The sequence below is a fragment of the Oncorhynchus mykiss genome, chromosome 9 (genome assembly GCF_057628025.1).
Source record: "Oncorhynchus mykiss isolate SJ-2025 chromosome 9, ASM5762802v1, whole genome shotgun sequence".
NCBI lineage: Eukaryota > Metazoa > Chordata > Actinopteri > Salmoniformes > Salmonidae > Oncorhynchus > Oncorhynchus mykiss.
This window is the reverse complement of record NC_143030.1, coordinates 69,941,387-69,961,982: the sequence shown is the minus strand read 5'-3', so window position 1 is coordinate 69,961,982 and position 20,596 is coordinate 69,941,387. Positions and strand designations below refer to the sequence as shown.

The following is a 20,596-nucleotide window of genomic DNA, read 5'->3' as shown; positions in this document are numbered from 1 at the left end:
TTGAGTTAGACGTTATTCTCCTGGCACCACTCTACTGGGGCCCTCACCTCCTCCATGTAGGCTGTCTCTTCATTGTTGGTAATCAAGCCTACTACTGTTGTGTTGTCTGCAAACTTGAGGATTGAGTTTGAGGCGTGCGTGGCCACGCAGTCATGGGTAAACAGGGAGTACAGGAGGGGGCTGAGCACACACCCTTGTGGGGCTCCTGTGTTGAGGATCCACAAAGTGGAGGTGTTGTTTCCTACCCTCACCACCTGGGGGACGGCCCGTCAGGAAGTCCAAGACCCAGTTGCACAGGGCTGGGTTCAGACCCAGGGCCCAGATGAGCTTGGAACCCGTGTTGAATGCTGAGCTATGGTCAATGAACAGCATTCTTACATAGGTATTCCTCTTGGATAGGGCAGTGTGCAGAGCGATGGCGATTGCATCGTCTGTGGATCTATATGGGGCGGTAAACAAATTGAAGTGGGTCTAGGGTGTCAGGTAGGGTGGAGGTGATATGATCCTTAACTAGCCCCACAAAGCACTTAATGATGACAGAAGTGAGTGCTATGGGGCGATAGTCATTTAGTTCAGTTACCTTTGCTTTCTTGGGTACAGGAACAATGGTGGACATCTTGAAGTAAGTGGGGACAGTAGACTGGGATAGGGAGAGATTGAATATGTCTGTAAACACTCCAGCCAGCTGGTCTGCGCATGCTTTGATGACGCGGCTAGGGATGCCGTCTGGGCCGGCAGCCTTGCGAGGGCTAACAGGCTTAAATGTCTTACTCATGTCGGCCAAGGAGAAGGAGAGCCCACAGTCCTTTGTAGTGGGCTGTGTATGTGGCGCTGTGTTATCCTCAAAGCTGGCGAAGAAGGTGTTTAGCTTGTCCGGAAGCAAGACGTTGGTGTCCGCGACGTGGCTGGTTTTCCATTTGTAGTTAATGTCTGAGCCGTTGAATTGCGACTCCACTTTGTCCCTATACTAACGTTTTGCTTGTTTGATTGCCTTATGGCGGGAATAACTACACTGTTTATATTTGGCCATATTCCCAGTCACCTTGCCATGGTTAAATGCAGTGGTTCATTTTTCAGTTTTGCGCGAATGCTGCCATCTATCCATGGTTTATGGTTTGGGTAGGTTTTAATAGTCACACTAGATACAACATCTCCTATACACTTCCTGATGAACTGACTCACCGTATCGGTGTATTCTGTTATTCTCAGAGGCTACCCGGAACATATCCCAGTCGGCGTGATCAAAACAATCTGGAAACATGCATTCCGATTGGTCAGACCAGCATTGAATAGACCTTAGCATGGGTACTTCCTGTTTGAGTTTCTGCCTATAGGAAATGAGAAGCAAAATGGAGTTGCAATCAGATTTGCCGATGGGAGGGCGGGAAAGGGCCTTGTAGGCATTTCGAAAAGTTGAGTAGTAGCGGTACAATGGTTTACCAGCACGAGTACTACCGTCAATGTGTTGGTAGAACTTCGGTAGCGTTTTCCTACAATAAATGTGGCCTCAAGATATGTGGTTTCCAATTTTCATAAAGTCCACTGTAGTTCTTTGAGGACCGTCTTGGTATTGTTTTGAGCGGGAATATACACGGCTGTGACTATAACCAAAGAGAATTCTCTTGGGAGGTAATATGATTGGCATTTGATTGTGAAGTATTCAAGATCGGGTGAACAGAAGGACTTGAGTATCTGTATGTTATCACAATCACACCAAGGGTAGTTCATCATGAAACATACACCCCTGCCTTTCTTCCCAGAGAGTTCTTTATTTCTGTCTGTGTAATGTTTTGAGAACCCAGCTGGCTGTATGGACGGGGACAGTATATCCCGAGAGAGCCATGTTTCTGTGAGTATGTGACAATCCCTGATGTCTCTTGAAGGAGATCCTCACCCTGAGCTCATCTACTTTATTATCCAGAGACTGAACATTAGCGAGTAATATATTCTGAAGCGGTGGATGGTGTGCACGCCTCTTGAGTCGGACTAGAAGTCCACTCCGAATACCTCTTCTCCGCCGGCAATGTTTTGGAGCAGCCTCTGGAATAAGTTAAATGGGGGGCACGAACAAAGGATCCAACTTGGAAAGTCGTATTCCTAGTCGTAATGCTCGTGAGCTACCACCACTCTGATATCCTAAAGTTGTTTCCGGCTGTATACAATAATACAAAAAAATCTGGGCTAATAATGTAACAAATAACACACTAAAAAACGAAATATTGCAAAGTTCCTTAGGAGCTAAAAGCAGAGCTGCCATATCTGTCGGCACCATCTTATTATGTGTGTGTGTGTGTGTGTGTGTGTGTGTGTGTGTGTGTGTGTGTGTGTGTGTGTGTGTGTGTGTGTGTGTGTGTGTGTGTGTGTGTGTGTGTGTGTGTGTGTGTGTGTGTGTGTGTGTGTGTGTGTGTGTGTGTGTGTGTGTGTGTGTGTGTGTGTGTGTGTGCGTGTGTGAGAGAGAGAGAGAGAGAGAACAGGAGTCAGGTTCTATTCTACTATGGCAGGAACCAGTTCATGTTGTTGACAGATCCAGATTGATTTTTATGTTCTCCGCTGTCCTAGTTTCTCTCTCTCCCTCTCCCCCCCCCCTCTCTTTCTCTCACTCTTGTTCAATCTCTCAGCCTCTCAGACCATCTAATTTACTATCCATTTCTTGTTCCTACACAGGGTTTGTCCTTATCAAAGGACTTGTCAAACACATCGCCCCAGAGTCTTGTTTACTGCTGTTAGTATTGCATAAAAGTTCACACCACACTCACTGAGGTTCTACTAAAAAGTAATAATACATGCCATTTACCCGTTTATCCAAAGCAATTTACAGTCATGTGTGTATACGTTTTATGTATGGGTGGCCCCGGGAATCGAACCCACAACCCAGGCAGTGCAAGCACCATGCTCTACCAACTGAACTCTTCTCTGACCCTGTGTTCAAATCAAATTGTCAAATCAAATGTCAAATATACATATTATGCAGATGTTTTTGCCGGTATAGCTAAATGCTTATGTTCCAACAGTGCAGTAATACCTAACCGAATGCTATAGTGTTTGTAACATACAGGGCCAAGAGGATTGCTGCAACTCCAAATCAAATCAAATTTATTGGTCACATACACATGGTTAGCAGATGTTGATGTGAGTGTTGCGAAATGCTTGTGCTTCTAGTCCCTACAGTGCAGTAATATCTAACAAGTAATCTAACAATTCCACAACAACTACCTAATACACAAAAATCTAAAAGGATGGAATAAGAATATATACATATAAATATATGGATGAGCGATGACCGAGCGGCATAGGCATGATGCAATAGATGGTATAAAATACAATATATACATATGAGATGAACTGCTGCAGAAGCAGTGTGCATACCAAATAGCACCCTATTCCCTATTTAGAGCACCGTTTTTGACCTGGGCCCATAGGGCTCTGGTCCAAAGTAGTGCACAATAGGGAAAAGGTGTCCATTTGGGTCACAGACACAGTCATCTGTTTTAACGAATGGTTAGAGTAGAGAGGTTGATGTGTTACTTCAGTATTGGGACTGTTCCTGAGACTGATCTAAAACACATTTTCCTCAAGCACAATGAAGCTGTTAGACATTTAGGAATTTAGGCTGTAGACTTAGAATACGGTTAGTTTGATATGAAAATGTATAAGAAAAGCATACAGTAAGCAGCTAGTGACAAATGGCTCTCCAATCCAATAACATGTTGCTGCTGTACTTATCATCAATGATTAGCTCCAGTATCAGCAGCAGCAGTATCAGTAAGGTCAAATAGGTTTTTAATGGATTTAGGCTAAGGAATTACAATATAGTTTGATGTAAAATGTATATAAAAAAATATTATTTGCATTAAGTGGTCAAATGGCTCTCAGATTCCATACTGTATCACTGCTGTTTATCGTCAATTATAATCTAGTTGCAGTATTAGCAGCAGTAAGATAGGTTGAATTTAAGCAAAGGAATTTGAATATCGTTTGATGTGAAAAAATGTTGAACAGAAAGCAGTAAGTGTCAGATAGCTGACATATTGCTGTCAGTATCGTCAAGGATTATCTCTAGCAGGAGTAGTAGTAATAGTAGTGGTATTAGTAGTAGTAGATGTGGTAGTAGTAGTAGTAGCAGTAGCAGTAGCAGTAGTAGCAGCAGTAGTAGTAGTAGTAGTAGGAGTTGTCGTAGTAGTAACAGTAGTAGTAGTAGTAGTAGTGGTGGTAGTAATAGTAGTAGCAGAAGGAGTAGTAGTAGTAGTAGTAATAGTTGTAGTAGCCGTAGTGGTGGTAGTAATAGTAGTAGCAGTAGGAGTAGTAGTAGTAGCAGTAGTAGCAGTTGTAGGAGTAGTAGTAATAGTTATAGTAGTAGTAGCAGTAGGAGTAGTAGTAGTAGTAGCAGTAGGAGTAGTAGTAGTAGCAGTAGGAGTAGTAGTACGAGTGATAGTTGTAGTAGTAGTGGTAGTAATAGTAGTAGGAGTAGTAGTAGTAGTAGTAGTGGTAGTAATAGTAGTAGTAGCAGTAATAGTAGCAGAAGTAGGAGCAATAGTAGTAGTAGTAGTAACAGTAGTATTAGTAGTAGCAGTAATAGTAGCAGTAGCAGTAGTAGTAGTAGTTGCAGTAGTAGCAGTAGGAGTAGTAGTAGTAGCAGTAGTAGCAGTTGTAGGTAGTAGTAGTAGTAGTAGTAGTAATGGTTATAGTAGTAGTTGTAGGAGTAGTAGTAGTAGTAGTAGTAGTAGTAGCAGTTGTAGGAGTAGTAGTAGTAGTAGTAGTAGTAGTAGTAGTAGTAGTAATAGTTATAGTAGTAGTAGTAGCAGTAGGAGTAGTAGTAGTAGCAGTAGTAGCAGTTGTAGGAGTAGTAGTAGTAGTAGTAGTAGTAGTAGTAGTAATAGTTATAGTAGTAGTAGCAGTAGGAGTAGTAGTTGTAGCAGTATGAGTAGTAGTATGAGTAATAGTTGTAGTAGTAGTGGTAGTAATAGTAGTAGGAGTAGTAGTAGTAGTAGTAGTAGTAGTAGTGGTAGTAATAGTAGTAGTAGCAGTAATAGTAGCAGTAGTAAGAGCAATAGTAGTAGTAGTAACAGTAGTATTAGTAGTAGCAGTAATAGTAGCAGTAGTAGTAGTAGTAGTAGTAGTAGTAGTAGTAGTAGTAGTAGTAGCAGTAGTAGTAGTAGTAGTAGTAGTAGTAATAGTAGTAATAGTAGTAGGAGTAGTAGTAGTAGTAGTAGCAGTAGTAGTAGTAGCAGCAGTAGTAGCAGCAGTAGTAGTAGCAGCAGTAGTAGTAGTAGTAGTAGCAGTAGCAGTAGTAGTAGTAGTAGTAGCAGCAGCAGTAGTAGTAGTAGTAGCAATAGCAGTAATAGTAGTAGTAGTAGAATGAGCAGGAGTAAGTAGTAGTAGTAGTAGCAGTAATAGTAGCAGTAGTAGGAGTAATTGTAGTAGTAGTAATAGTAGTAGCAATAGTAGCAATAGTATGAGGAGTTGTAGTAGCAGTAGTAGAAGTGGTAGCAGTAGTAGTAATGGTAGTAGTAGGAGTAGGATAAGTAGTTGTAGTAGTAGTAGTAGCAGTAGTAGTAATAGTACTAGTAGTAATAGAAGTAGCAGTAGTATGAGGAGTTGTAGTAGCAGTAGTAGAAGTGGTAGCAGTAGTAGTAATGGTAGTAGTAGGAGTAGGAGAAGTAGTAGTAGTCGTGGTAGCAGTAGTAGTAGTAGTAGTAGCAATAGTAGTAGTGGTGGTAGTAGTAGCAGTAGGAGTAGCAGTAATAGTAGTAGTGGTGGTAGCAGTAGTAGTAGGAGGAGAAGTAGTAGTAGTGGTGGTAGCAGTAGTAGTATTAGTGGTGGTAGTAGCAGTAGTAGTAGTAGTAGTAGGAGAAGTAGTAGGAGTAGTAGCAGTAGTATGAGGAGTTGTTGTTGTAGTAGCAGCAGTAGAAGTGGTAGTGGTAGCAGTAGGAGTAGCAGTAGTAGTAGTAGTAGTAGTAGTAGTAGTAGTAGTAGTAGAGGTGGTAGTAGTAGGAGTAGGAGAAGTAGTAGTAGTCGTGGTAGCAGAAGTTGTAGTAGTAGTGGTGGTAGTAGTAGCAGTAGTAGCAGTAGTAGTAGTAGTAGGAGGAGTTGTTGTAGTAGTAGTAGTAGGATAAGTAGTAGTAGTGGTGGTAGCAGTAGTACAATTAGTGGTGGTAGTAGTAGCAGTAGTAGCAGTAGTAGTAGTAGTAGTAGTAGTAGTAGTAGTAGTAGTAGGAGAAGTAGTAGTAATAGTATGAGAAGTAGTAGTAGTAGTAGTGGTGGTGGTAGTAGTAGCAGTAGTAGTAAGAGTAGTAGTAGCAGTAGGAGTAGCAGTAGTTGTAGGAGGAGTTGTTGTTGTTGTAGTAGTATTAGTAATAGTGGGAGTAGTAGTAGTAGTAGTAGTAGTAGTAGTAGTAGTAGTAGTGGTGTTGGTGGTAGTAGTAGCAGTAGTAGTGGTGGTAGTAGTAGCAGTAGTAGCAGTAGTAGAAGGAGGAGGAGTTGTAGTAGTAGTAGTAGTGGTAGCAGTAGTTGTAGTAGTGGTAGTAGCAGTAGTAGTAGTAGTAGTAGTAGCAGTAGTAGTGGTGGTGGTAGTAGTAGCAGTAGAACTAGTAGGAGGAGGAGGAGTTGTTGTAGTAGTAGTAGTTGTAGTAGTAGTGGTAGAAGTAGTAGTAGTAGTAGTGGTAGTAGTAGCAGAGGTAGTAGCAGTAGGAATAGCAGTAGTACTAGTGGTAGTAGTAGTAGTGGTAGTAGCAGTACTAGTAGTGGTAGTAGCAGTAGGAGTAGTGGTGGTAGTAGTAGCAGTAGTAGTAGCAGTAGGAGTAGCAGGAGAAGTAGTAGCAGTAGGAGTAGAAGTAGGAGTAGCAGTAGTTGTTGTGGTAGCAGTAGTAGTAGTAGTAGTAGTAGTAGCACTAGTACTAATGGTGGTAGTACTAGCAGTAGCAGTAGTAGTAGTGGTGGTAGTAGTAGTAATAGTAGTAGCAGTAGTAGTAGGAGGAGTTGTTGTAGTAGCAGTAGTAGTTGTCAAAAGGCAAGCTGGTGGTTTGGTTTGAGCCCAGGGTGCGAGAGAAGGGGGAGAGGAGGGAAACAGGAGAGGAGAGAAGGGAAGGGAGACTGAGGAGGGAAGGAAGACTGGAGGAGGGAAGGGGGACTGAGGAGGGAAGGGGGACTGAGGAGGGAAGGGGGACTGGAGGAGAGAAGGGGAACTGGAGGAGGGAATGGGGACAGGAGGAGAGAAGGGGGACTGCGGAGGGAAGGAAGACTGGAGGAGGGAAGGAAGACTGGAGGAGGGAAGGGGAACTGGAGGAGAGAAGTGGAACTGGAGGAGGGAATGGGGACAGGAGGAGGGAAGGGGGACTGGAGGAGGGAAGGGAAACTTTAGGAGGGAATGGGGACAAGAGGAGGGAAAGGGGACTGGAGGAGGGAATGGGGACAAGAGGAGGGAAGGGGGACTGGAGGAGGGAAGGGGGACTGGAGGAGGGAAGGGGGACTGGAGGAGGGAATGTGGACTGGAGGAGGGAAGGGGGACTGGAGGAGGGAAGGGGGACTGGAGGAGGGAATGGGGACAGGAGGAGGGAAGGGGGACTGGAGGAGGGAAGGGGGACTAGAGGTAGAAAGGGAGACTGGAGGAGGGAAGGGGGACTGGAGGAGGGAAGGGGGACTGGAGGAGGGAATGGGGACAGGAGGAGGGAAGGGGGACTGGAGGAGGGAAGGGGGACTAGAGGTGGAAAGGGGGACTGGAGGAGGGAAGGGGGACTGGAGGAGGGAAGGGGGACTGGAGGAGGGAAGGGGGACTGGAGGAGGGAAGGGGGACTGCGGAGGGAAGGGGGACTGGAGGAGGGAAGTGGGACTAGAGGTGGATAGGGGGACTGAGGAGGGGGTGGGGTATAGGTAGTTTAGGCTAGCCCTGTGGTTTTCATTGAAGGTGCTAGGGGGTGGTGTGGGCAGTAAAGGTTAGAATTTTAGCCTCCCTGTTTTTAATTTTATGATTGGTGCTGCTTTTTTTATGGGCCTGGGCCTACAGCTGCTGGTGTGAATAACTGCCCAAGGTGACTGAATCCTAATAAAGGCCTGGCCAGCTATGAGACTGCCTTTATAGGCCAGTTCATAAGCCTGGCCCACTATTAAACCCTGCCAGGGCCTAGCTGAGGAATTTAGGGCCAGGAAACAAGAGAAAATAGGGTTTGTGTGTCAGGGGGTGGTGTGTCTTGGAGGCTGGGGCTGGAGAAATTTGGAGGTTGAAGTTTGAGGGGTGACCGGGGCGTGAAAGTTGAAAGAAGTGTTATTAGGGAGGGGTGTGTCTCTTACTGAGAGTTTGCAATGTTAACTAGCATGTTTGAGGGCCTGGTGTGTGTGGGTATGTAATGCGTATGTGCGCCGGTGTGCATGTTGTGTTTTGTGCTCCTGTGTGAGTGTGTGGCTTATGGTTTATGGAATCCATACAATGCACAGCTCAGTGCACAATGACCTTATTTAGAACATCAGGAGCATGTGACGTCAGTGGTACGACAATCAGCTTGTATGACTGGGTTTGAACAGGGTTGGCAGAAGTCTGCAGTCTGCAGCAGTGAGACTTCTTTCTACATTTTGGTCTCTCATCTCCCTACACCTTAGCTACCTTGTCAGGTGTGTGCTAGATTTGTCCTGAGGTTGTGTTAAGTGGATGCCGGTCTCAGTGAGTCAGTCAGTGGGCTGTTTTGGAATGACTGAGGAATCCCTAGCTGCTGCAACAGCCCTGCCCATTCAGCTACCAGTCCTTATCAGAGACTGAGATCTGTCAATCTAATCAATTACGCCTCCACTTATTGTCAGTTATCTGCCTGCTGTTAAACTGTTTGTTTTCTTTACCTCTGTCAATCTGAGCCCCTCCCAGCTCTAAAAGGCACACTAATCTCTGATCTGTGACCTGAGGGCCATGCTCAGGGGGGGGGGGGGGGGGGGGGGGGGGGTTCTATGCTAAAACCCTACACCCCCAACCCGAGTACGCCGTCCTTCCACCTCTGGTCTTTTGGCCCTCCCACCCCTACAGGAGGGCAGCTCCCGCTCAGCCCAGTCCAAGCTCTTCTTTGTCCTGGCACCCCATTGGTGGAACCAGCTTCCCCCTGAAGCTAGGACAGCAGAGTCCTTGCCCATCTTCTGAAAACATTTGAAACCCTACCTCTTCAAAGTGTATCCCAAAAAATCCCACAGCACCCCCCTCGCACCCCATCCTAAATAAAAATAAATGAAAAGCCTTTAGTGAACTAACAGTGACTCTTTCCTTTCCTACCTCCTACCTCCTACCTCCTACCTCTTACCTGCTCTGAGTTTGCTATCTACTTTATTGAGGAAAAGTGTACTTTCTATGCCAGGGATGTGGTTGTCCCACCTTGCTGTCTTAAGATGAATGCAGAACTGTAAGTCGCTCTGGATAAGAGCATCTGCACCCCCTGACACACAAACCCTAAATGTAAAATGCCAGTCTTCTCCCCACCAATAGTCAGCCAAAACCTCTCGCCTGTCTTTAATTGGTGTGTTCTAACCTTAACATGAGTGAATGAAACTGCACCATAAAGGCTCGCTAACAACTCTATTCGACTGCAAGCTAAAAAGTAATAAAATCAATCAACAAATAAACCTCTTTACTCTTCTCTCTGTAGCGGTGGAGACCCAGAGCACCAGCTCTGAGGAGATGGTCCCCAGCTCTCCCTCTCCACCTCCCCCACCACGCATCTACAAACCCTGCTTCGTGTGCCAGGACAAGTCCTCTGGATACCATTACGGAGTCAGCTCATGTGAGGGCTGCAAGGTGAGGAAGCCCCTGCTTCATCTTCATCTTCCTCATCATCACTACAAATACACAGACAAAACTCAAACTTAACACTGACAAGACACACACACAAAAAAAACTAAGTGTGAGATTACCATAATAATGTAACATAAAGAATCCTGGATGAGGAAATCATAACAGTACAAAACATACTAAATGTTTCTGTTGTGAATTTGAAAAATGGACAGGCATGAAAGGTTGAAATAAAGCAGCCGGATATGTGACCGTTACAATGTCGTTCATTCTATTCCATTCAACCATATTTCATAATAATTCTCTCTGTTAATTTCTCAGTGTGTGACTGTTACAATGTTACTCCTGTTCTTTTTTCCTTCTTTTCTCTCTCTCTCTCTCTCTCTCTCTCTCTCTCTCTCTCTTCCTATTGCTCTCTCTCTCTCTCTCTCTCTCTCTCTCTCTATTCCTATTGCTCTCTCTCCATCTCTCCTCTCTCTCTCTCTTTCTCTCTCTCTCTCTCTCTCTCTCTCTCTCTCGCTCGCTCGCACACTCTCATTCTCTCTCTCTCTCTCTATCTCTATTTCTCAAATCTATCTATATCTATATCTATATATATATCTGTTGATGTCTCCAGGGTTTCTTCCGACGCAGTATCCAGAAGAACATGGTGTACACCTGCCACCGAGACAAGAACTGCCAGATCAACAAGGTCACCAGGAACCGCTGCCAGTACTGCCGACTGCAGAAGTGCTTTGAGGTCGGCATGTCCAAGGAAGGTGAGAGACGTAAGAGGGGCTGAGGGATGTGGGATGGGATGTGGGATGGGATGAGAGACGTAAGAGGGGCTGAGGGATGTGGGATGGGATGAGGGATGAGGGATGTGGGATGGGATGAGAGACGTAAGAGGGGCTAAGGGATGTGGGATGGGATGAGGGATGTGGGATGAGATGAGAAACGTAAGAGGGGCTGAGGGATGTGGGATGGGATGAGGGATGTGGGATGGGATGAGGGATGTGGGATGGGATGAGAGACGTAAGAGGGGCTGAGGGATGTGGGATGGGATGAGGGATGTGGGATGGAATGAGAGACGTAAGAGGGGCTGAGGGATGTGGGATGGGATGAGGGATGTGGGATGGGATGAGGGATGTGGGATGAGATGAGAGACGTAAGAGGGGCTGAGGGATGTGGGATGGGATGTGGGATGGGATGAGGGATGTGGGATGAGATGAGAGACGTAAGAGGGGCTGAGGGATGTGGGATGGGATGAGGGATGTGGGATGGGATGAGGGATGTGGGATGAGATGAGAGACGTAAGAGGGGCTGAGGGATGTGGGATGGGATGAGGGATGTGGGATGGGATGAATTGTAGTGTATATGGAGTTCAGTTCTGTTTGCTTGTTTTGATTGTTTGTTTGTAAGATGTGGTCTGTAGGCTAAGAGAGCTTCATAAACTGTTTATTCAATTGTGGGGTTGGAATAGTGTGAGACATATTTGGTGGGAATAAAAAAAAAAAGTGTTGAGTCCTCATTCAAAGGCAAGGGCAGTGTGAATACAAAGAGAACTGAGAACTTTTTCACCCCAGAGTTCACTTTTAAGAGGACTGAGATTGGTTATTTTAAAGAGGACTATATGTGAAAACACTCTCAGACTTACCATTGCATAAACCTCACAGAACTGTTTTAATTGGTTAATGTTGCATAGGCTTACGTGTTTAGGTCATGTTAAAAAATACATCTGAGCGGTAGATCTCGGCTAGCATTTTGACTCAGAAAGTGATCTGGACTCAGAAAAGGTTGGTGACCACTGACCTAAGAGGAAGTATGAGGAGAAACAGCAGGGTAGTGATTTGGAAAGACTGGGCACAGTACCAACCTTATGACTAATCATGTTACCAAAATGAGTCTGCTTAAGTCCCAAATGGCACCCTATTCCCTATATAGTGCACTACTTTTCACCATAGCCCTATGGGCATAGGGTGCCATTTGTGACACAGCCTCTGTCTTCCTGTTTCATCAGTCATCTCACTCTCAACACACCCTCACATTGCCAACACCTTCCATGTTTAATTCACACTGTCATCTCAGTGGTGAATGAGTTGGCACCAACTGATACTTCTGTTGTGACAAAGACAGAAGCTGTAGCACTTTCAGCCACACAGGACTCTACTTTCAGGGAGTGTAACAGTGTGTGTGAGTGGCAGGCAGTTTGCCCATTGGACATGTATATAGGTGTAATGTTTGTGTGGGATGTGTGTCAGGACTGAGATCACATTGTCCCTCTGCTATTTCTGGATTTCCTGAGAGGAAGGAAAGAATGGGAGGGAGGGAGGGAGGGAGGGAGGGAGGGAGGGAGGGAGGGAGGGAGGGAGGGAGGGAGGGAGGGAGGGAGGGAGGGAGGGAGGGAGGGAGGGAGGGAGGGAAAGGGAGGCCATGCTTACTGGTCAACTCAATGGTTAACTCAAGTTTCAAGTGTCAAAGTTTTTTCGCCGCGTGCACAGGATACAACAGGTGTAAAACAGAACAGTGAAATTCTTACCTTGAGACCTCTTTCCCAACAATTCAGTGATAATAATAATGATAACATTAATATAAATAATAATATAGATAGTAATGATATAGATAATAATAATATAGATAATAATGATAATATAGATAATAATAATATAGATAATAATATAGATAATAGTACTATAGATAATGATATAGATAATATATATAATAATAATATAGATAAAAATAATATAGATAATATAGATAATAATAATATGGATAATATAGATGATAATAATAATAATATAGATAATAGTAATATAGATAATGATAATATAGATCATAATAATATAGATCATAATAATAATATAGATACAAATGATAATATGGGTAATAATATAGATAATAATAATAATGTAGTTAATAATAATATAGATCATGATAATGGAGATTATATAGATAATAATAATATAGATAATAATAATATAGATAAAATAGATAATGAAAATATAAATAATAATAATGATAATATAGATAATAATAGAAAATACAATCAAAAATGTAAATAAAAACCACACAAGAACTACGATGTGAGTTAAAGAAAGAGAATGCAAGTATATACAGGTCAGTGTCAGTATCTTACTCAATGTGCAGGAGTACTGGAGTGGTTATATATACAGGTCAGTGTCAGTACCTTATTCAATGTGCAGGGGTACTGGAGTGGTTATATATACAGGTCAGTGTCAGTACCTTATTCAATGTGCAGGAGTACTGGAGTGGTTATATATACAGGTCAGTGTCAGTACCTTATTCAATGTGCAGGGGTACTGGAGTGGTTATATATACAGGTCAGTGTCAGTACCTTATTCAATGTGCAGGGGTACTGGAGTGGTTATATATACAGGTCAGTGTCAGTACCTTATTCAATGTGCAGGGGTACTGGAGTGGTTATATATACAGGTCAGTACCAGTACCTTATTCAATGTGCAGGGGTACTGGAGTGGTTGTATATACAAGTCAGTACCAGTACCTTATTCAATGTGCAGGGGTACTGGAGTGGTTGTATATACAGGTCAGTACCAGTACCTTATTCAATGTGCAGGGGTACTGGAGTGGTTGTATATACAGGTCAGTACCAGTACCTTATTCAATGTGCAGGGGTACTGGAGTGGTTGTATATACAGGTCAGTACCAGTACCTTATTCAATGTGCAGGGGTACTGGAGTGGTTGAGGTGGTTTGTAAACAGGGCTGATAAGTGACTGGTAGCAGGAATACCTCAATGCAGAGGGGGAGGAAGAGAATGGGAGATGGTGTCATCACTTTGTTTAATGAAGTACTGTTATAAGCTGTATTGTATACTATGGCTTAATAACTGGTTTGTAACATCACTGAATTGCAGAGCATCAGGGGCTAGGACTACATATCATGACTGATTCATAATGTCACTGAGATTCTCATTCACATGTTGTGTGTTCCTCCTCCTCTTCCTCTTCTTCTTCACCTCCTCCCCCCACACACCTCTCCCCACCCCTCAGCGGTGCGTAATGACAGGAACAAGAAGAAGAAAGATGTGAAGGAGGAGTTGGTGTTGCCAGAGAGTTATGAGTTGAGTGGAGAACTGGAGGAGCTGGTCAACAAAGTCAGCAAAGCCCACCAAGACACCTTCCCCTCACTGCTGCAGCTGGGCAAATACCACACCGTGAGAGTCTCACACATCTTTCTGTTCGAACATACGGACACAAATCTGCTATGAACATGTATACTTTCCCAGCTCAAAAGGCCAGTTTAGGGTAAATCTTATTTCTCCAATGGTCAGTGTGTGAGAACAGGGGTAAGGTGATCGGTTGGTGTAAAGTAAGACTGAGAGCATTCTACCTGGTTGGCTGATGTTCAGTCAGTGATATTATTATTCTAGCTGATTGATGTCTAGTCAGACAGCCAGGTCCTCCGTGATACAAGTCAGTATACAACGTCCATCCATGTCTGAGGACGATGGGAGATTACATGGACACCGTCCACTAGGGGCAACAGTGAGCGCTGTTACCCGCAAGTAGGTTTTGGTTTTGCTAAGGTGTTGTGGACGTGGATGGTGGATGGGCGTAAGCATCTGCCTCTTGTGCATGTTTGAATCCTGCGATAGAAAGTTGTTTTTTAGATTTGAGTTTTAAGCCTATCCTTAACCCTTACCTTACCCCTTCGGAGTTTATACCTAACTTGAAGATTTCAGAGTTCGAAATGTTACGTTTGACAAACATGTACGGACGTCTAATTCTGATGTGAGACTGTGAGAGTTGGCTGAGTAAGAACCCTGTCTTTTAACCCTGTCTGTGTCTCCACCATGCTCATAATATATCTCTCTGTATCTCCTCCGTCCTCCAGAACTCCAGTGCAGAGCAGCGCGTGCAGCTGGACCTGGGGCTGTGGGATAAGTTCAGTGAGCTTTCCACCAAGTGCATCATCAAGATCGTGGAGTTTGCCAAGCGCCTCCCCGGCTTCACCACCCTCACCATCGCTGACCAGATCACCCTCCTCAAATCAGCCTGCCTGGATATCCTGGTACTTACCTGGTTCTTCCCATCCCCTCAACCCCCTCTGTGTTATCAAATAAAGTCTCACCAGTCATAGTTGAGATCTGTCGAAAGGTTCCCATTATATAATAACTGGTACTCAGAAAGCCATGTGTAAATGTAATGATAAGAGGACAGTGCCTCTCAGTGGATAGAGGTGGCATTGCAAGTATAACTTTGCATGTCGGCTCATACTGTAGGGAGGGATAGTTGAATAGCTGAAGATGTTTTATGGACAATAGATGTAGAACAAATCAAATCAAATTGGTCACATACACATGGTTAGCAGATGTTAATGCGAGTGTAGCGAGTGTAGCTAAATGCTTGTAAACATAGCCTACTATATGGATCAGACTTCCTGCGGTATGCACTTCCTGTGGTATGCAGATAATCGATTTTATTTATGGTATACTTCCCCCTCTCTTTCTCTGTCTTCAACCGCCCACCCCCACCCCTCTCTCTCTCTCTCTTTCTAATTCTATCTCTCAATTCAATTTAGGGCTTTATTGGCATGGGAAACATATGTTTACATTTACATTATTCATGCCAAAGCAAGTGAAATAGATAATAAACAAAGGTGAAATAATCTATAAAACATTAACAGTAAACATTACACTCACTCATTACATTCACTCAAAGTTCTAAAATAATGAAGACATTTCATATGTGTCTCTCTCTCTCACTCCTAGATGTTGAGGATCTGCACCCGCTACACTCCAGAGCAGGACACCATGACCTTCTCAGACGGGCTGACCCTGAACCGGACCCAGATGCACAACGCAGGCTTCGGCCCGCTCACAGACCTGGTGTTTGCCTTTGCTGGCCAGCTGCTGCCTCTGGAGATGGACGACACAGAGACGGGCCTCCTCAGCGCCATCTCCCTCATCTCTGGAGGTACTGCACCCCGAGGGGATTAACATGATTTTACTGCCAGTCAATACAATGTTAAGAGCACATACAGAGCTAAATGTCTGTGAGATGTTAGCCCGGGATAACTTCCTCACTCAGTTACAATAACAGTAGAAATTTGGAGGTAAAATAGTTTAGATACACTATACTTTACACTTCGTCAATTACATCAATCAGCAATTACATCAATCCTACTGTGATGGATGGGTCCTATTTATCATGTATTGTGTATATAACTCTGTCCTCTCCCCCGTCCATCTCTCAGACCGTATGGACCTGGAAGAGCCCCAGAAGGTGGACAAGTTGCAGGAGCCCCTCCTGGAGGCCCTGAAGATCTACGCACGTCGCAGACGCCCCAACAAACCACACATGTTCCCCCGCATGCTGATGAAGATCACTGACCTCAGAGGCATCAGCACTAAGGGTCAGTATTAGTACAGTGGATTAGAGTCGAGAATCCTCCGTTAGAGCACCTGTAACACTGTCTTGACACACATCGAAGACATGCTAAGACTTGGACCAAACTGTCTTGACACACATTGAAGATATGCTAAGATTTGAACCAAACTGTCTTGACACACATTGAAGATATGCTAAGATTTGAACCAAACTGTCTTGACACACATTGAAGATATGCTAAGATTTGGACCAAACTGTCTTGACACACATTGAAGACATGCTAAGATTTGGACCAAACTGTCTTGAACATCAAGGGTGGGTTGTAGACTTTTTTTCTCTCTCCGTATTTTAGTATTTTTCTGACAATACAGTTAGAATAAGATTGGGATACAGGAATTGGAGAGAGTACAGAACGGAAGGGCACAGACAGGATTGGCAGAGCCAAAAGGAATCACATTCCAGATATGATGCCAACGTTTCTCTTTTCTCTTTTTCTTGTCTGTACAGGGGCAGAGAGAGCCATCACTCTGAAGATGGAGATCCCAGGCCCCATGCCTCCTCTGATCAGGGAGATGTTAGAGAACCCAGAAGCATTCGAGGACCAAACAGAGAGCAGTGGAGAGAGCTCCCCACCGCCTGCCCCTCCACCCATTCCACCAGCATCCTCCAAGCCCCCCACCACCATGAAGACTGAGGCTGAGGACGAGGAGGACAGCTGGGGGACAGAGCCTTCCCCAGAGGAAGAAGATGAGGATGACTATGATGATGGGGAGGAGGAGGATCGGGACAGGGGCTCGGACAGCGAGGGGGAATCCTGGGCTCTGGAGGGTAGCAGCGAAGGGGCTAGGAAGAACCATGCCGGGAGGGCGCAGTGAGGATGAGAGATATCACAGATATGCAGACTCTACACTCAAACACACACACTAACTGACATAATCAAACACACACACACACACACACACACAGAACAGGACAGAGCAGGACAGGGCAGGACAGCGTAGGACAGGGCAGGACAGAACAGCGTAGGACAGAACAGGGAAGGACAGGACAGAACAGCGTAGGACAGGGCGGGAAAGGAAAGGACAGGGAGGGCAGGACAGAACAGCATAGGACAGGGCAGGAAAGGAAAGGACAGGGAGGGCAGGACAGAACAGCGTAGGACAGGGCAGGAAAGGAAAGGACAGGGAGGGCAGGACAGAACAGCGTAGGACAGGGCAGGAAAGGAACGGACAGGGAGGGCAGGACAGAACAGCATAGGACAGGGCAGGAAAGGAAAGGACAGGGAGGGACAGGACAGCAGAGCCATATGGTTGCCTGTATAGACACTATAACTCAGGTTCCCTGACTCGCAGGTTCTTGACAAGTGCCATGCAGTGAGACTATAATAAAACGAGAGACGGAGAAACCACATGATGCAACCGTCTGGATTTGTGACTCGTGATATAGAGAAGAGAGAAGAATACTATCTTTGACGAAGCAAATGTCAAATTTTTTACTATCTTCTTGTTTGTATCTATATAGAGGAATGTCCAAACCAGACAGCATGAACTGAACAGTAAATACGGATGCCAAGCAAAGCACACTTCTCAAAAAGAAATACAGAATGAAACCAAACTGAAAATGCTAATGAATTTGTTGGGCTTTTAAAAATTGTTTAATTTCTTCTTGTTTTATTTTCTTGATTTTTATTTTTATTTCAATTTATGAATAAGTCCCTGCATATCTATATACCATTATATTATTAGTCTTTGTTTGTAATCCTGGTTTTGATTTCTTCAGATTAGGTTTTGTGTTTGAGGAGTTTTCCAGCGACGATATAGAGAGATCTGGAATCAGAATCAGAACCGACGTACCGCCAGCTGAATCTCCTTTCCAAACTGGTGTTTTTTGGGCACTTTTGCTCGCAGTAGATGTCGATGATATTCAACTCAGTAATGTTAACTTGTGTTACAGTGACTCAAGTTGTGATTTGTTGTTATCAGGGGACTGGCATTAATCCATGTGCTTTCTTTCAACACAACAAACTATGCTGCCGATTGGACATGTGTCTTTGTGCCAAAGTTCGCAACTCATTTTCAGAAACAGAGAGTCAGTGACCCTAGACACCAACCAGTGCTCTCACACACATCAAATATTCTTGCCTAACTTAGACACACAAACACACAAACACACACACATACACACACTAAATCTCGGCTCTATAACAGCTGTGCCATATTGGTTCGGGTGCTTAGACAGAGATTGACACTTGTCCATATATGTAGCACTTTGATATCCTGTTTTTAAATCAGGCAACGCTAGCAAAGTAAGTTACAATACAATACAATACAATACAACTTTATTAAATCAGGCAACGCTAGCAAAGTTACAATACAATACAATACAATACAATACAATACAATACAACTTTATTAAATCAGGCAACGCTAGCAAAGTTACAATACAATACAATACAATACAATACAACTTTATTAAATCAGGCAACGCTAGCAAAGTTACAATACAATACAATACAATACAATACAACAATATTAAATCAGGCAACGCTAGCAAAGTAAGTTGCAATACAATACAATACAACTTTATTAAATCAGGCAACGCTAGCAAAGTAAGTTACAATACAATAGAATACAATACAACTTTATTAAATCAGGCAACGCTAGCAAAGTAAGTTACAATACAATACAATACAACTTTATTAAATCAGGCAACGCTAGCAAAGTAAGTTACAATACAATACAATACAATACAACTTTATTAAATCAGGCAACGCTAGCAAAGTTACAATACAATACAATACAACAATATTAAATCAGGCAACGCTAGCAAAGTCTAATACAATACAATACAACAATATAAAATCAGGCAACGCTAGCAAAGTCTAATACAATACAATACAATACAACAATATTAAATCAGGCAACGCTAGCAAAGTCTAATACAATACAATACAATACAACAATATTAAATCAGGCAACGCTAGCAAAGTTACAATACAATACAATACAACAATATTAAATCAGGCAATGCTAGCAAAGTTACAATACAATACAACTTTATTGTCCAATATTGACAGTACCGTCACTGCCAATCTTATCTCAACAGAAATCATCAGATGTCTGTCACATTAAATAACTATTTGACGATGTGCACAAGCAGACACTATTGCGTACACAAAAACACCCACACACCCACACACACACAACCAGGATCTGTTATGGACAATGACATGGAAACAGACTTCTCAGGGCTTCTCTGTAAGGACCAAACCCTAGCATGTTTGCTAGAAACAGGCAATATTTATGTGTGTGTATTTTTGACTCAGTCAATTGGATCTGTCCAGTTAACCCCTATCTCTGTGTACATAGAAGATATATGACTAGTCTACAAATGGCCTGGATGCCAGTCTGTTACCCTTTTCACACTATCATGACAACCTAACCCAAACTGTGCTGACTTCACATTGTCCTTCAGTCCACGGTTCCAACAACTATGGTGAGTGCATAACTAGGCCAGCTCTGTACAGCTCAGTTTGGCTTGGCTTGGCTCGCTAGTGTGAAAAGACCAAACCTGTCTCAGACCAGATTTGGCCTGCAGCATTGTCACTGCTCTGCCATGCCTGACCTGTGCTGCTGGCATCCAAGAAACCAACTGCCTTCTCATCTAAAAGCCATTATATCATCATGTCTTTGTAAGGTTGTATGATATTCTCTCTCAGCGTTTTGTGTTCTCATATTTCATTTCTTCTCAATCGTCTTTGTTGCCAAAATGTCTCAGTCAATATGTAACCAGCTGGTCATAGTGCAGCTGGCTGGCTACATACAGTACAGAGGTTTGTATGCAGTCTCTCTGTGAAGCAATATGAACAGGAATGTGACAGCCTCCCAGCAGTAGAGAGAGAGTGACCTACTGTACAGTACTCTCTGAATGTGGGCCTCCTGACCTGATTTGAGTGTGTATTGACTCTTTAACATGTCTCCTCTGCTATTGGGTGAATGTTCTCTGTATGGTGCTGTGATGTCATACGACGCCGAGCGGAGCAGAGAAGCGAGGTTTGATGACCTCATCACCGCTCCTCTCTGTCTGCCCTGCCAGGCATTCATGATGCAAACACAACGCTGAGGTTATGTTGTTACACAACATGGTTCTGATGCAGGTGTTATTTTCTGTAAAACACGGCCAAGGTATTGTCCAATTTTCTGTTCATACCAACTCATACAAAGAAAAAGCCATATAAATAAATTACTTTTGTGAGATTAACAGATTATTTTATTGTGTTACTTTTACTTTTACTCTGTTTTCATCTGTGTTTATAGTGAATGTTTGAACAATTGGTAGTTTCCTTATATCTCGGAGGGAATAACCATAGAGATCCTATTAAACTACAATACCCATCACAGCCCTGGCTGACCATTGTTGACCAACTGCCCTTCCCAAAATGGCTAACCTTTTTATACTGTCAGAAGAAGGTTCATGTCCATTCTATTACG

The 20,596-nt window shown here is 43.7% G+C and overlaps 1 protein-coding gene across 2 annotated transcripts in view; it reads left to right on the top strand.

The window, feature by feature from the left end:
- LOC110532677 (retinoic acid receptor gamma-A) overlaps positions 1 to 20,366 on the top strand; it is a 97,696-nt gene extending 77,330 nt beyond the window's left edge. For both annotated transcript variants that reach the window (XM_036988694.2, XM_036988696.2), the window contains 7 exons: positions 9,615 to 9,763; positions 10,374 to 10,515; positions 13,767 to 13,930; positions 14,611 to 14,787; positions 15,488 to 15,692; positions 15,973 to 16,131; positions 16,614 to 20,366. In XM_036988694.2, coding sequence (XP_036844589.1) covers positions 9,615 to 9,763; positions 10,374 to 10,515; positions 13,767 to 13,930; positions 14,611 to 14,787; positions 15,488 to 15,692; positions 15,973 to 16,131; positions 16,614 to 16,981 — 1,364 coding nt within the window. In that variant the 3' untranslated portion in view covers positions 16,982 to 20,366. The remainder of the gene's footprint in view (positions 1 to 9,614; positions 9,764 to 10,373; positions 10,516 to 13,766; positions 13,931 to 14,610; positions 14,788 to 15,487; positions 15,693 to 15,972; positions 16,132 to 16,613) is intronic.
- The last annotated feature ends 230 nt before the right edge of the window (positions 20,367 to 20,596 follow it).